The 16830-nt window shown below is 39.4% G+C and overlaps 2 protein-coding genes across 3 annotated transcripts; both read right to left on the bottom strand.

Annotated features, from left to right (window-relative positions):
• Window positions 1-1709: 1709 nt before the first annotated feature.
• Window positions 1710-4665, bottom strand: fpgt (fucose-1-phosphate guanylyltransferase). The gene is made up of 4 exons (XM_079349556.1): window positions 4539-4665; window positions 4275-4442; window positions 4092-4184; window positions 1710-3158 (listed from the first exon to the last, which is right to left on the bottom strand). The coding sequence occupies exons 1-4, from the start codon at window positions 4612-4614 to the stop codon at window positions 1756-1758; spliced, it is 1740 nt and encodes a 579-aa protein (XP_079205682.1). The 5' UTR covers window positions 4615-4665; the 3' UTR covers window positions 1710-1755.
• A 2089-nt stretch (window positions 4666-6754) lies between these two features.
• Window positions 6755-16244, bottom strand: acot11b (acyl-CoA thioesterase 11b). Of its 2 annotated transcripts, XM_079349554.1 has the most exons (17): window positions 15986-16244; window positions 14856-15054; window positions 13962-14031; window positions 13460-13520; window positions 13266-13367; window positions 13029-13172; window positions 12794-12947; window positions 12594-12687; window positions 11744-11863; window positions 11442-11580; window positions 11279-11334; window positions 9195-9261; window positions 9007-9090; window positions 8512-8645; window positions 8117-8248; window positions 7794-7920; window positions 6755-7660 (listed from the first exon to the last, which is right to left on the bottom strand). In XM_079349554.1, the coding sequence occupies exons 2-17, from the start codon at window positions 15043-15045 to the stop codon at window positions 7451-7453; spliced, it is 1884 nt and encodes a 627-aa protein (XP_079205680.1). In that variant the 5' UTR covers window positions 15046-15054; window positions 15986-16244; the 3' UTR covers window positions 6755-7450. The 2 variants fall into 2 exon arrangements, with proteins under 2 accessions (XP_079205680.1, XP_079205681.1); XM_079349555.1 differs by lacking the exon at window positions 12594-12687 and having other exon boundaries at window positions 13037-13172; window positions 15986-16238.
• Between the last annotated feature and the right edge of the window lie 586 nt (window positions 16245-16830).

Here is a 16830-nt window from a genome sequence, read left to right as displayed (position 1 = left end):
TACATTACAATTTTAACATTAAAAAAATATATATACAGAATATAGTTTTTCATTATAAAAGTCTGAATTTATCTCAATAAATTACAAGAACTATTTTAGGCAAACATGCTACATTTTCTCACTCAACATACATACATTTTAGCCATTAGATAGAGGCCTGTGTTTAGCCAGCTTTAGTAATGCAGTTAAAAAAAAAAAAAAAAACCCACAGGCTAACTATCAGCTGCCCTCAGTGAAATTAATGCCAATTTAGTGGTGAAGATAAATCCATGTGCATCTCCTCGGGATTCAGGAGGGAAATGTTGCAAACATTTGTATTGTGTAAAACATGAAGAACAGCATACAGACATTAAAGTGAACATATTATAAACCTTTTCAAACACTCCCCTGTGGTCTAAATAAAACATCAGTTCTGTGCTTTGGTCAAAATATAATGAATCAAGCACCAGAGGAGGTCTGTGACTCTGTATGAACCAGCTCTATCAGAACACTCTGTTTTTCTGTGCGTCTCTTTAAAAGCAATGTGCCACCTGAGTTTTCCTGGTAGACATCCCTCCTCCGAAGCAAGAATAAAAATGGCAGACCTGTGCAAAGGTTTTGCTCTAGGCTGGGGGTGAAGTTGATGGGCGGAGGGTAGTTTTTTGTTTTTTTTAACCACATTCCAAGTTGTAACAAGTTGAGGTGGTTTCGAGATGTACCAGTTTAAACTTACAAAAGGCGAAGAGGTTCACAAATGACCTTAACGTGACTTCTTGGTGAGCGGTGCGGTGTGACCTTTTAGTGGTCTCTAGGTGCGAATGTAACCCCAGCGCAGAGGCAGATGCACCTGCAGCACTGAACCCAATTACACAAAGTACACATAACTTTTGATATCTTTATTTTAACTTTTATTTTTCCTTTTATACTTTATACTTTACTGATTTGTATTGGAGTTTTAAAAAGACAGTCAGATTTTTGTCCTTTTTGAATTTCTAATACATTTCATGAAATCTTCTGAAATCATCCTTTTTTGATTGGGTTTCTTCACAACGCCCCATGAGTTTCGGAGGTAAGCATGGACCCACCACACTACGACACACAAAAAAGAAACTGATTTCGACACCTCATACCACCTAGCATGGACAGTAGAGGGGTGGCTGTTAAGGGTTTGTACTGGAACCTAATTATCCTACGGGGCGGATATTTTTAGGCAGTAAATCCTGGCTACAGTCAGATGGACCGTTTCTCCTTGTCTGGGTGTTAAGGTATTTTATTGTTAGCGCCGATCATCTAGGAAATAGTAGATTAGTTAACTACAGCAGGTGACTTCTTCTGTTAGCCACAATAGGAAGGTGACTTTATTTTTTATTTAACTCATTACACGTTCAAACGTTAAAAAACCCTGTGAAAGTAGTTTTTTGTTTTTTTTACCATGTGTCCCCTTTAAAATGAGTTAAACTCAATTTGACTGTGTAATTTTGGTGTATTCCTCAGACTTCGCAATGTTATCAAAAATGAACAATGTCATGAATGCTGAATATTTGTCTCTCTCTTTTATTCCTTTATTTGATTTGTGGCTCTGAATTTGTAGCAAGATTGTGTATCTCTCTTTATTCTCTCGTAATCATCGAATTTTGAGACCAAAAGGAAAGGAAACCATGTGATTATCGAATGGTCCTACAATATATCAGTGATTTAAAGGCTTATTAATTAGGTATTTTAAAAAAAAAAAAAAAAAAAAAAAAAGTCTTCATTCATCCATATTAAGAACACTAATTATTTGATTTTCTGTGTGATGTCATCATAAAGTCCCTTCCTGAGCTGCAGCATCTCTTGAAGGTTCTTACACAGTAAAGACTCTTGCATGGACATCAGCCTCGTGTCTTTGGATAAGGTGAACGTAGAGGTGCTCAGGGCAGCCTGCAGCATCTCCAAAGACATCGAGAATGAGCTTTGTTGATCGGAGCAAACAGGAAACAAACAAGCGTTCCATATACTACAGCAGGATGGATCCCCAGAGAACCTGAGGGCGTCATTCTTCAGCCCCCAACGAGACAAACACTCCGTCAAACTGAAGTCACAAAGTTTCAGCTCCTCCATATATGCAGGTGCTTCCACGCTGCGCTTCAAGTCATCATTTATCCCAAAGAAGACCGTCACAAATCTAGTCTGATTAACACACAGCGAGTGCATAAAGACTCCATCAGGTACGGAGAGGCCTGGACTGACCCAGCAGCTGCTGACGATAGAGCCCTTACCTACAGAAACTTCTGCACCTAGTCTGGAGTACTCCACCACTGAACCAGCTCCCACAGAACAGCCGGCGTCGAGCAAGCTGTACATGACGCAGCCTCCTGAGGAGCCCTCAGAGTTCTCACTCAGGTGTACGCTGAAAGCAGATGTTCGCAGACCCAGCTCTCTCTTCAGCGCCAAATCCTCTGCGAGGTGAAAGAGGTACTCAGACGTGGTCCCAATGTGATAAAACTTGGAGTTGTTTAGTAGAATGACATTGAAAGGAGTCCCTTTCAGATGATGGAAGATCTTCTGACGGATTTCCACCAGACTGTTCTCCTCTTTGCTAACATTTGCAGTATTTTTGGTGTAATCTGCGGTGGCTTTAGGGCCCAGTGCTTGAAGAAAGTCTCCGTATGCGTCTATCTCACACTCCAAAGGCCCCAGCTCCTTCAGCAAATTAAGAAGAGACTTTGCGGTGTCAAAGTCGACATAATATGTGCTGTCTGTGTAGACATACTCTGTGTCAGAAAGAGAAGAACAACCACTCTGTTTTTTACAAACAGCTCCACTGTCTCTCATCTTCTGGATACTCGGCTTGTGCAGGAAGCAGCGACACGAGACGTTCTCCATTTCAAAGTTTTTACAAGACTTTTCACGAGCATGCAACACAAACACTCCATGTGTAGTGCCGATAGACAGCGGGGAGGGGTGGGCTAAAGCTGTAAAGCCAGGTTGGTCAAACCTAACGCTCTCGTCCTCTGAAATACTGTAGAGCTCGATGTCATCTGCGCAGGTCACCAGCACACCAGGCTTCATGAGAGGAGGGAAGTCCACATACATGGTCAATTTGAGCTCCAGCATCTGGTAGAGAGGGTCACCCATAGGCAGGGCGGTGAAGATCTTCCCCAGGGCGCTGGCACTGGGCAAACGCTGACTCCAGCCACCTGGAAGATTGCAAATAAAAATACAAAAGGTGCATAAAATAAGATATCTCAGAACTTGAAATTTAAATCTTAACCGAACTTTAGAAAAAATGGCAATGATGAATACAAGCATAGCACTTGCGGGGAGTGTGGGCAGTTATTGCATGTGTGTTGTGATTTGGGCATGCCGTAACATTATTTTAAAGGGGGATTCAGTGTCTAATTTTGGAAAGGGGCTTTAGCAATTCACAGGATTTAATAGATTTTTCATTCCCTTTGAGAAAATAAGCATGCAGCTCCTTTCCCACACTCCTTTATTTATCCTTATGGAGGACGACATCACACTAAAATAAGTCAGGGGAGTAAACGTTTTGTCAATTATTAACAAATTCATTGGCCACTGTTTCCGATTGTGTTTCGGAAAGTGTTTTATCAAGAAAAAAAACCCCAAAGTGGTATTTTGCAGTTTGTACCAGTCAAACAAACACTCGACTGTTCAGGCAGGTGTTTGTTTGTACTTCAACTTGTTTGCTTTATTCATTGTTTTTATCCTGTTATGTGTGTTCAATAAGTAGGTTTATCTGTATTGTCTGTTAAAATATTATATTTGATCATTTTGGTGAAGCCGTCAGCTGACAGTGTTTTAAATATTCTATAATAAAGTTGATTAAAATCTCTCTCTCAGGTGTTGCTTCTCAGCCTGCTTTCCTTTAGTTCAAGATTATTAGGCTTTTCTTTGGCTGTTTTTTTTGCTTGTTCTTTGTTGTTTCGTTTTTGTAATTTGTGAAGAAATTTGTTGCAAATTTGCTTATACTTAGTTGCTCCTCATTTTCCATGGCTTTTGTTTTATTGTAACCCCCTCATCCCCTGTCAGTGATCATTAGATATTATGAATGATGTTAAAATAATTGAATAACGTTATTAGCATGTATTTAAAGACGAGCATTTTCAAACCTGCATGGATCAGTATGACTCTCAGTGTGCCCACCGCTGTCCCATACAAGTAACTGAGCTGCTGCAGAGCGTACAGAGTGGATCCTCCATTACCTGCAAAACACAAGGTCATGTCAGAAACAATAATCATGCATTGATTTCTCAATCCAATAAACAACAAACAGGGAGCGGTGACATGCTCACCTATTTTAGATCCAGGTGGATCAGAGAAGACCTTATAGGGAACACCAAGGGGAAGCTCTTTTCTCTGCAGTTTCTCTGAGATCTGCAGCTCATAAGCTTCTCTCTGACTCTCATCCACAGCAGTCAAAACCACCACATCCCAGAACTCCCTGGGCTGTACCTCCCGACCTGCAGCCACACAACAAGCAGCTACTTAAGTTTGTGCAATCTTAAACTTTCACAGGGTTTAACTGAACTACATGAAAGAGCCAAAACAATACTTACCGCGCAGATCGCTAAACTTTCTGACTTTTTTTCTCGTTGCAAGTTGTAATTTTGTGCTCCATTCCTCCTGGCTCATACTGATACTGACGCTGCAAATTGCTTATCAAATAAACCACCTTAACCCTTCTTTTTCAGTCTCTTACTTCCGGGTTCCGTCACGTGATTAGTTGCTTTTCTCTGAGTGGTGTTGAAGTAAAATATACGGTGGCCGGTCGAGGCCAAACGCTCGGCAACTGATGAAAACAACACAAACATTTAGAAAAACGCGCAGCATATTGAGAGTTTAGAAATGCTGCACATTCAAAAGCCAATGCAAACTCCCAAACAAATGCACAAACGCAAACAAACAAACTGTGCTGTAAAAAGGCAAAACATCTGCATAAGCATCAACTGCGCTGCAAGAAAGAAGCAAAAGAAGCTGCTGTAAATACTGTATATCCTTGCCCGCACAGCCTTGCCTGCATTCTTATATCTCACTCATAGAGTTCAACCAGGAACTGAGGATGTGTCAGGTCGAAGGTGCTATGTTTGGTAGAAGTGGAGGGGTGTTTAGGTTTCAAAAATGTTGTTTAAAAGGCTGTTTAAGTATTTACTTAAATGAAGCGTAATTCTATAGCCTATGCTTTATGTCTTCTTGAAGATAGTGTGTGTTGTTTGTTGTACAGCTAATACTTACCTGAGAGTAAATCAATTTCCAACCTCATTTGGTAGGTTCCAGCTCCTATATAAAAGGAAGCTTGGGGGTGTATGAAGTCCTGTTTCCATCAAGCGGTTCAGTAAGATCGGTAAGATCAGTACAGTTTGGTATGGATTGGTTCGGTAAAGCCTGATCCTGTTTGCAGTTGTTTCTTAAAGACTCTCTCAAATATACAACATCATCAAGTGTCCTGTTATCTCATTGTTAGTTTGTTACTGCCATTCAGCCACTTCTCATAATATGTTCAGTTGGTGGTATGTCAACTGTCGTTTTGTCGTTTTGAACTCAGGGATCAATGTATTCTACATTCATGCACTGTGATCCTCCCACACGTTTGATACTATAAAGTCAACATTTATATTTACACTCTATGGTTAGGACACAGGAAGAGCTGGGAGCGCCATGAACAAAAGATCTGATTGGTCAGTATGCGGAGATTTTCACAGGTTGATCTCTTATCTCCAACACAACCTGCTCCTGACCAGGTTAGGTGTGCAGTGTAAGTTACCATGGCGATATACCCAGGTAACAACCCTTATAGGACTGAACCTTACCCCTTAACCTGGGGTTAACCCTGAAATGATCTTGCTAAAAAACAGATAGTCAAAATCTTTAAACATGTACTGTAGCCTCCTTTTCTTTCCTTTTCTGTCTATAATAGAATAAACATTACACACACACACACACACACACACACACACACACACACACACACACACAAAATAAAATAATACCTGGCCAATAAAGCTGATTCTGACTCACATTATTTCATCATAATTATCCAAAATGTGTGAGTTGAGTTTTTGCTCCAGCTCTTAGTAGACTAATTCAAAATGACCAGCATCCAAACAGTCAACAGGTAGCAGCTGAAGAGCAAAAGAAGGTGGCGAAAAGAAGAGGCAGCTCTACAGTGTCAAGAGCCAGGGAGACGTCATGGCAGGTGCTGAGTGCGGGGGAGAAGCATGCAGCCTTTCTGAATCAGAGGATGAGGAGGATGGTTTAGGAACGGGCAACTTGCCTCACAGACTGAGTCCATAAACAAAAATAGTACACATCAGACGCTGTTCAGTGGCACACAGAGGCAGAGCAGTGTAAACTGGCAGTGTGCAGGAAACTGCAAGCCAAGACACATGATCCACTCATCCAGGGATACTTTGGATTTATTTCACTGGATTACTGACTGCTTTGTGTCTGACAGCATTTCATTTTTGGTTACAGATGCCTTTTGCTGTCCTGTCCAGTCCAGGAAGCAGCATTAGCATAACAGGATAATCCTGGAACAAGTACATTACCTGGAAAGCAAAGCAAAGCTACCACCTCTGTTACACCCTCAGTCAGAGGCTCACTGTTTCACTCCATTGTGCCCCTCTGCTAGCTGTTGCACGTCACAACACTTACAATCACAAGTTACAGTTTTATGCAGCTCCAAGCTCCAGTTCTCAGTCATAAAAAACATAGTTAGGAATGAGAGAAATGCACTGTGAGGGAGCTGAACACCAACATAACAGCTGAAATTAGCTTAATCTGCTAATCGATTGTGTTTATTGTTTCAGTTCAATCAAGAAAAACACCTTATCATGTGCAATACTTGGCCATTTAATGTTTACTTCCAACAGTCAGTGCATTCTTATCTCAAAATACAACATTGTAAATATACATTTAAGTTAACTTAGAATTTAATTTAATATAAACCTTAGTCAAGAGGTAGAAAATACACTAAACTTATCAAAAGAGGCAGATTCAAATACCTCAGCATAAACTAATAATATCATCTTGTTAGTTTATGTAAAGACAATACAAACATGGCTGTGTCAACTGAACACAATTAAAATCATGTTTAATACTTACGTCTATGTACCAAAGTATGATTCAGTGATTTGTAGATGAGTATAATAAAGAACATTTTGCACAACTTTTTTGCTCTTATAACAATCAGAGGTTTAAAATTGAAGAAAGTATTGTGCGCTCTTACTTTGTACCTATTAATCTCACTAAAAATATGATTTTTTTTTTAAAAAACCCTTCACAGTGTATTTCTATAGCCTGTCTCAAAAAAATCTCTTATTTGTGGGAAAAGAAAACGTACAGGGAGGGCTGAGATTGACAGACTTAAAAAAAAAAAAAAAGAATACAAATACATTGCAGTGGCACACATTCAACCATGGCATATTCAAAAAGCACAGTAACTCCACTACAGAGGAGAAGTGAATCCCTCCTACTGATGCTTCTGCTCCTCGTTTAAAGAGAGCTTAGCAGCACAGTCATGTAACAGTGCAGAGGATGGAGCAACCACCAGGCGGTCCCTGTTGTCCTCTAGGAAGTGGCTGCAGGCAGAGAAGGCGCTGTAGAAGCTGGAGGAGAGACCGACAATGTCTGTGGAGATGTAGGGGAGGACGCCTGGCGTGGCCTTGTTGTAGTACGTGATCTGAATAAAGTGAAAACATCAGGTCATGTGGTGCAGGAAATAAATCGACTTGTTATGACTTCGTTTTGCAGTTGTTAATCGTAAGGGTGCAGAAATGTGCTTTTAGCAGGTGTTTGTTAAACATTTGGCCAACCTTGGTGACAGTACTGGACTCTTCCCAGATTGTGAAGCCAGCACAGAGCACCTCCCCCCTGGTGTAGTCCTCAGTGGGAGGGTGAGTGGGCAAAGTGACAGACCGCAGAGCAATAAGATATGGGTCCCTGAGAGGGACAAAAGAGCATAGCATCATAAAAGCAGAAGGCAGTAACGCAATAACTTAACCAATGGTTGCATAAACATACAAGATACGAAGAGGAAATCCAGAAATATATGATAGGGGAAAAGAAGGGAAGAGACAAACAAAACACGAAATGTAAAGTTCAGCGCTCATGTATATCATGCAGTATGTTACAACACCTGAAATCACATGGTTTCCTCCTAGATGCCAGCAAGATAAAGTCCTGGCCTTTGCCCCCTTTACTTATGGATGGTGTAGCAACGCGATAAAGTGTGTCCTCTTCATCTGCATGGTTGATCACCTCACACTCCCTGTCGCAGCCACAAAGGAAAGTGCATGTGTTAGCAGAGAGATATGAAAATGTTACCAACTTCACCTCATCTCTATCATGTCTGTTTCAGTTCACTGAATTGTCATCACCAGCCAACATGACTGCTCTAGCATCAGATTTTGAGCATTTCACATATGCCGACATGCTATATAAATAAAGCAGGAATATCATGGTGTCTAACATTTCTTTAATAAATAACTACGAATGCTTTATTATTTAGCCCAAAATGTACAAGCTACTGACTCATAATGCCGATCCCACTCTTTTCTCCTCCTCAGGTCCGACAGTAGGAGGAAAGTCTGCTCTGCTGGTACGCCGACGTGCATCTCCACCTTAAAACACAGCATGTGGTTCTCCTCCAGTGTGTACAATCTGACCTAAAACATGCAAAAGATTCACAAAGAGTGGGTGGGACACATGTGTGAACAGGAACTCATAAAGGTATTGAAATGCATCCTCATAAAAAAAGAGTCTTCAGTCTGACTATTGAATAGTAGCTATATAAAAATGCTCTATGGACAGTAGTAAGGCAGAGGTATGTCTAAACTTTTTTTTTTTCCTGCTTCTCCCTTGCAATATTCCACAATTTAATCAAAGCAAAATGGGCCTGTTTCCAGGTCAGCCACAGTGACCGTGCAGCATGTCCAAAATAATACTGATCAGAATGCAGGGCTGAATCACAACAGCTGTGACACGTTAACAAGTTATATCCTGAAAGATATTACAAACAACACTGACCTTGTTTTTCTCAGAAGTTAAAACCCAGTTGTTCCTGGTATCCATTAGTTTCAGTGCAGATACATTATTGTAGCTCAGGTACATCTGAAAACAAAGGGCTCTCCTGAACTCTTGAACACAGTGGCAATATCTTATAAGCCTACAAAAACATTGATGCCTTCTGTTGGCCAGAAAAAAAAAGAGCAAACCTGGTTACTTGGATCCCAGGGTACAGACAGAGGCACTTCAGTTTGCTTGCAGGAGATGATGTATTTTCTGTAAACATGAAGAAGACAATGATTGGCATTCAGATACAAAAAAAAAAGATCTTTAAAACCTGACCAGTATGCAGAAAAAAAGCCTGTTCTGCAATCAGACCGTGAAATAAAAATTAGACTTGAGGCCTGTATTTTACAGTGGAACAATGAACTTATTATGTGTGACAGAATGAGCACCAAAGTCTGCTCAGCTGTGATGTGCTGCACTGCCAAGTCATGTGGATCAGGATTGTAAACAATGGATTCTGGACAAACAGAGCAATGAAGGAACTGCTCAGCAAAACTTAAGAAAATGTGTTGTATACTGCATCACATACCATTTAGTATTTTGTTGTTTTTGTAATGTTTATTCCAACTGTATTCTATGGTGGTGTTAGGTTGTATCAATATAGTATTTTGAAGATGTAGTATTTGCAGGTACTTTAAACATGAAATTAGTCACGATAAAAAGAGTTTAGAATTAAAATGTGCCTTCTGATTTATTACCCAGATCCCAGACAACATCTCCATTTTACCTTTTGAAATAGAAACTATTCTAAATAAGTATTTCTGTCATTCATTTCTAAGTAGTCACAGTTTTAGTTATGGATACCGTCAATAAATCTTTTCATGGTCACACTGTCATTGCACAAACCTTTTCTTTTTTTTACCACAAGAGCATTTTCTGCTTTAACTTCTATTCAAACTTGTTAATATTCAACAATTTTGAATGATGTGTTTTGTTAATCAATGTCTTGGGAAAGAGGGGCACATTATATGCGATTACTCTTCTTTCTGCTCCTTTTCATTCAAGATGAGAAAAGTCATGTTCGTATTTGATTGCATTGCGATGTTGATAAATGAAATACATTTACAAATCAATAAATAAATAACAGGTAGCTAGAATTCAATTTGACATATACAGTACATGTGTCATTTTGAGAAGACACAATAAAGTAATGGGGTAGAAATTGGTCTGGTAGCTGGAAAGGTGCCAGTCCACTTCCTGAGCACTGCCAAGGTGCCCTTGAGCAAAGCACTGAACCACCAGCTGACATCTCTCCATTAATGACATAGGATCATGTTTGTGAATGTGTGTGTGTATTTCAGCCTATGTTTTTTTTTATGTAACCTTTATTTATCCAAGAAAAGGCCCATTGAGGTTAAAAAGCTCCTTTTCAAGGGAATCCTGCAAAAGTTACACTCACAACAGACTAAAATGATATCGCAGGATTAATAGTGTTTTCTCTTCTGTAAATTTAATTACAATCAGTCATTTAATTTTTTTTATAATTTTCACTTTTTGAAATGCCAAATAAGAGCAACTTAATTCTTATCAAGGTTATAATCTTTTTTCATTAGTCTTTATTTTCATTTTGTTTTATGTTGTGAAATGCTTACTTTGAGTTACATTTTTAAAGTGTAGTGATGCGTTCAGTTGTCTGTCTGTACCATAAAAGGCTCAAAGAAAATTTAGAGAATTTTGAAAATATCCTATAAGACATTATATGTGTAAGACTGTGAGTCACTCAGCGTGCTTGTGTGAAATAATGACATGTTCTCTTTATTTGATTTTATCTCTGCTAGTTTTGTAAAAACACGATACAGTTTTAGTAAGTTAGTGTATTTTGGTAATGCCTCATTTTTATTTTCATTCCAGTTAACGGAAACACTTGCTACATTTTTGTTTTTTCATCAACTATGTACAGATTTCTATATCATATATTGAATTCTATTTATTCAGAAAAAAGAAAATTATATTTTTGATGAGTTAGATTCATATTCTAACCACTTCCAATGTAACACTAAATAATGTTCCAAACATTTGTAATACAGTTTCAATCAGTATGCTTTTCGGTTAAAAAAAACTTTCTGCATTTACAAAAAGAATTTCTAGGAAGTAGATACATAGATAGATAGTTTTTGTACCTATGGATTTGCAAAAAAATTAAAATTAAAATCTGAAATATATCATGGATGGGAGCCCTATCGTTTGTATTTTAGCTGCACAACCTGCTGGTTTTAATGAGCGATACCTATCAAGCCGAATCTTCTTTCTTGCAATAGCTTCTTGATAACGTCTTTTTCCATCCTGTTAAAAAAACAAAAACAACGATACCATTATCTTCAAAAAAAAGGTCCTTGCTTTGTAAAGTTCACAGTAAACTACAGACTCTAAAGGACACTCAGAAAACTCACCACAGGCTCAGGTCGTATCCGCGGCAGAGTACTTGGCTTCCTGTCACTGTCCAGCACCTCAAAGGTCATGAAAGCACTATTTATATGGCGTAGAGGTTCCCCACCCTGGTAGGCCTCAGCACACACTCCCACCTCCATGCTGGAGCACACCATGTGTGTCAGAATGTGGGCTCACCAAAACATATGCATACACACAAACGTACAGAATATGCACGCCTTGGCTGTAGATATCTGTTGAAGTTATACATTGACACAATCATGAGAAGAGATAAGAGTTATTTAGTCATTATGAGTAGACTCACCTGTGTTTGAAGGCATTGTTAACGATGGCCTTAAGCACCAATCGGTCACCAATATGAGATGGACCACGAAAATGGAACATGTCTATGGACCTCAGTGTTGGATGAGCATTACACAGGCGACTAAAGATAGGGAAAAAAGTTGTTTGTAGTGAGTCTACAGTGTTTTAAATCTCATATTGAACACACAAAGATTTAGGACAAGCACGCAGATACAAAAAAACAAGAACACAGCTGATTTCAGGAAGAAGTAGCTCAGTCTCTAGGGACTTGGGTTGGGAGCTGGAGGGTCCACGATTCAAGTCCTGGAACGGACCAAATCTAGAAATTGGCCTGGTAGCTGAAGAGGTTCCAGTCCACTTCCTGAGCACTGCCGAGGTGCCCTTGAGCAAGGCACCGAACCCCAAAACTGCTCTGGAGCGCTTGCTGTGGGTAGCCCCCTCACTCTGAGACCTCTCCATTAATACATGTCCATAGGATCCTGTTTGTGCATACGTGTGTGTGTTTCACCTACAGTATGTGTGTGTTTTCATTAAACAGAGTGTAAAACCAAATTTCTCCTAGCGGGATCAATATAGTATGAATTATTATTATTTGTTATCCTGCCTATAGTAACAGGAATAAGAATGACACTTTTAAATTAAACATGAAAGTAAAGTCAGTGTCAGCTACCTTAACTTGGCATGTCGTCTGAAAACGGAGAGAAAACAGCTAGCATGAGCTAACACTTAGCTCTGTTCAAAGGTAAGAATTATTATCTACCAGTCTCTTGTTATCTTGTTTGTTTCATCTATACAGATACTGAAGTGTAAATAGACTATAACTGTTTTTTTGTGGCACTATTTTTTTTTACCTGGTGCAGTTTCTGGATTCGCTGATGGTTTTTGGAGGCTTGGCCAATAAATACAGCAGCACGTACCTGCCCACAAATCCACAACTTGACCTTCCTGGACAAGAAATATTTTGATGCCAGGCTACTTCTTCCCTCTTGTTTCCCCATTCTCAAAATATGCAAAATAAAGGGAAAGAAAATATGAACAACTGAGAATATACCTTGCTGCAATTGTTGCCACATTCTCCATCCAGGCCATGATCTGGCCCCCAAAGGTGCTGACTTGGTGGTTGGCATGCGGAGGGAGCACCAGCTCCACACTTTCCACCCGTGTCCGCTCGGCTGGTACAGCTTCCTGAAACTCCTGGCATTCTCCTGTTGAGAGCAAGAAACAAAAAGAGCTTTAGTGATGTAGAAGCTTGGTAAAGTGTGGCGTTATAAAGCATGGTGTCCCACGTCTGTACCCAGCTGAGCGGTGCTGCTGCTCAGCAGGTCTGTAATGATCTCAGCATGGATGAGCCTCATCCTCCTCCGCTCTGCTGCCAGGCTGTACTCCATCTGCTCCATTTGTGTGTGAGGAGTCACCTGTTTCAGCTGTACCTGCATGAACACCGCATAAACACAAACACAGAGGATGTTAAATCAGCTTTAGAGAAGTCGTCGGGTCACTATTTTGCGTTCCAAATCCCTTACCTTCCCTGCTTCAGTTCTTCTTGCGACAAAGGTAGCAAAGGCATGACAAACCTTCCACAGCCTGGCAGTGTAAAGGTCCTCACAAGTCACCAATATTCCCACCTAAAAAATAAACACAATCGCAGACTGTTATTTGATTCTTCTTAAATACAATGTTGGGTCACTCTGCTGACATAGAAATAAAGTCCACTAACCTCCATACTGGATGTGAAAGCTCTGTTGACCTTTGCTATGATATTGACCACCTTCCCCACTCTAAAGTGGACACACACAGACACTTCTCTTTACTATCAATATGAAGCCTTGATTACATTGTCAACACAATCTGAACCTCTCTACGACGACACACAAGATCCATTAAGGTAAACACCAGGCTCAAAACGTGTCTCTTCTCCAATCTCCACATGTCTCTGTTTTTTTAACAGGTAAAAAAAATGTGAGCTAGATAGCTTGAAGAGTAAGACTACAAGAATCCTTTATACATTCATATATCTTAATGCGTTCACAGGTTTTGATCATCAGGATTATTTTTTTTTGCACTATCACAAGTTGTTGAGAACAGAAAGCAGAACAAAAAGGATGTTTATTGAATATGAGCTGAATATGACCTATCCCACCCTCAAAGTCAAAGCAACATCATGACCTGACTGTGCCTGTCAGTTGGAGGATAGAGCAACATCATGGTTAATGCCTTACCCTATGGTGTGTTCAAAATGGATGTCATCCACAGACGCAGTGATACAGGAACAACCGGCATGTCTCTCAGCTGGGAGAAGAGAGGAGACACGCATAGTGAAGTAGTGCAGCAGACAGTCACAAAGCATCATGCAATGTGAGACATTATGAGCTGTGAATATGTTCATCTGTAGCGGTGCACTGAAATAATCCATTACATTATACACAGTCATCCAGCTGAATCAAAAATCTGTCTACACAGCATCAGAATACATTAATGTCTACATGTTGTGCTTCCAGGAGATTATAAATGTGCAAACCATCAGGGGTCATAAAACACAATGCTGCACGATCTATCTCTTAAATATTCTCTGATTTGATTGATGCAGATATGTAAATGTGCAGGACTTCTTGGCACATGGCGGTTTTGGACTTGTAAACTCAGACCATTTTTGCAAGGTTATTCTTTCCTTAATTAATGTCCTAAAAAAGGCCTTTTAATGTGACGTATATGGAAACGGACATATACGATTAAATATTAAAAAATCCTTGCAGATACTAGCTATAATGCCATCCGTGGATGATTAAAAAGCTGTGAAGTCGATAAGATATTCACGGTGGAGTGTCAAACAAGTTCAGAACACTTTATTAGGGTGTGTACATAGTGTTTCTATACTCACACATGGTAGTATAGTAGGTATTAGACTCTTGGTGCAATGTCCATCACAAAACAAAGAGCATTGTGCACATCACAGTTTTAGTTTTGTAATGGTCTGAATAGAAGTTTTACTGCATGTCCACTACTTTCTGCTATGAGCTTTTAGTGGACATTGTTGTATAGTATTGCCTTCTGGCGAGTATCAACACAACAGTTGTAATGTATTGGAGTGAGACGTTTCTTTGACTCTCTCCTACCAGATAAGCAGGCGGTAGAGTCCATCCACTTCAGCAGTTGCCCCACACTCAGCTCTCCACAGTGGTTTGCGTGACATGGCAGCACAATCTGACTCATCTTGACTTCAGTGGGGTTTCTGTACGTCTCCTCATTCTCTTGAATGAACAGAGGGTCCTGTGTGGTGTCTGCATAAACCCCCTCTGACGTCATAATTCACACCTACACAGACAGAAAAAAAAGAGGAGCAACTGAATTAATTAATTACAAGGATAACTTTTATAAGAAAAAAAAGAAATGGTTGCAACACAAGAGAAACATACAATAAAGCCTATGATGTCCCTTATGACAGATAACTTGGATGTGTTTTTTAATATGTGGGTTCATGAGAGCAGAATAAAACTCAGGAGCTCAAACAACAGCTTCAGATTTAATGGGAAAAAAATCCAGGTAAAACAATAACTCTTCCCTATGAACATGAATGGTAAGAAACAGTAAACACTTTAATTGAATGGCTGTATTTCATTGACGGAGTTGTAATACAATACAGACAACAAGAACATGTTACAGTAGTCTGCAGCACAGTTTGAACCCATCGAACCATGACTCAGCCTAGGTCTATATTGTATGTTAAATCTAAGGGACCTGCAGGTTTATGAACTATGTTTGAAAACAGTCATTGCACAAAGTTAGGCCCATTTCTGCAACATAAGACGCTTTGAATAATCTGCCAGTCAATTGCTCAACATTTTTCAAGGATCAAGAGAAACCTGAATGGCTTATTCATCTAATGACGAGGCCTACTTATTGTTGTAAAAATCAATCAATGACAGCTGGGATTTGTCCTTTCAGTGCAGTTTAAACAAATTATTTCAGGTGAAAGCATGCTGCTCTGCTATTCGTGGAAACAATTTGTTGAGATTGAAGTCTTTGCCCGTAGTAAGGCTCAGTGAGGTCACCTGTCATTCCTGTTACTGATGACAGGAGCTGCAATGACCTTTAACACTGACTTCATGAGAAATGTGACTGGATGTGAAAAACGAACACATCGTGAGAACTAAAACTATGGTGCCATCAAAAGCCTCTTTATATTCTGCACGACAAGTCGTGAACACAAACAACCAAATGTGAAAAACAAAATAAAATGTCTCACCGAGTCTAAAAGTCCCTGATTGGTGGAGTCGAGACAAGTCCTTAAAGTGCCAATCGACGTAGAGCAGCCAGTGAGACGGACGGTGACTTTTTTCATTTCCCTAAACAACACTAAAGTTATTAGTAGTCACACACACATGCACATACACGCCACAGCTTTATGAAATAGAGAGAGAGAGAGAGAGAGAGAGACAGACAGAGAGAGAGAGAGAGAGAGAGAGAGAGAGAGAGAGAGAGAGAGAGAGAGAGAGAGAGACATTCCTCTGTAGTGGTTACGGAGACTCAACGACATTTTTAAGGTGGAACTGTCGCGACCCGTAGATTTAAAAACAACATGCGACAATCAACATGCTTAATGTGAGTAAAATATATCAGTGTATTCGTGTCCAACCAGCAATTATTTATGTATGTTTCATGTAAAATTATGTCATTCTACACTTTCGGGTCAAGGGTTATACCCTAGTGTAGTTATAAATAAATATTAAAAAAAAAACTAGTAATGGGGATATAAACTTTACCCTGAACCTTAAATCAGATGGAAAAGGAAAAACAAAACATTTTCATAAGAAAATACTTGCATTAGTCTTGTCCTGTTTATCTGATAAAAAAAAATGCATTACATGTACTGTAATTCATTGAGATTATTATATAATTATAAATTTTTATTTTAGAAAAAGAAAAGTTTCCGTTTAGAAGAGTGTTTTATTCATTTGCTTATATTAGGACGAGGGCTTGCAAAAATAACAGAAAAAAAAATGTTTTTATTAACTTAAACCTTTCCTGAAGCTATCACCGTCAAAACGACAGCGAACAAAAAGCACAAAAAAAGACTACCTTAAGAAAAAT

Source organism: Symphodus melops (genome assembly GCF_947650265.1).
Source record: "Symphodus melops genome assembly, chromosome: 8".
Taxonomy (NCBI): Eukaryota; Metazoa; Chordata; class Actinopteri; order Labriformes; family Labridae; genus Symphodus; species Symphodus melops.
This window is presented reverse-complemented; position numbering and strand designations above follow the sequence as displayed.

Coding starts and splice junctions, on each gene's coding strand:
- acot11b (XM_079349554.1), bottom strand. CDS start 15,045: ATGACGTCAGAGGGGGTTTATGCAGACACCACACAGGACCCTCTGTTC. Junction 11,581..11,743: donor AACAATGCCTTCAAACACAG/GTGAGTCTACTC, acceptor GGTGTGCTCCAG/CATGGAGGTGGGAGTGTGTG. Junction 7,661..7,793: donor AGTCCAGTACTGTCACCAAG/GTTGGCCAAATG, acceptor CACTTTATTCAG/ATCACGTACTACAACAAGGC.
- fpgt (XM_079349556.1), bottom strand. CDS start 4,614: ATGAGCCAGGAGGAATGGAGCACAAAATTACAACTTGCAACGAGAAAA. Junction 4,443..4,538: donor AAAGTTTAGCGATCTGCGCG/GTAAGTATTGTT, acceptor GTGTGGCTGCAG/GTCGGGAGGTACAGCCCAGG. Junction 4,185..4,274: donor TCCACCTGGATCTAAAATAG/GTGAGCATGTCA, acceptor TGTGTTTTGCAG/GTAATGGAGGATCCACTCTG.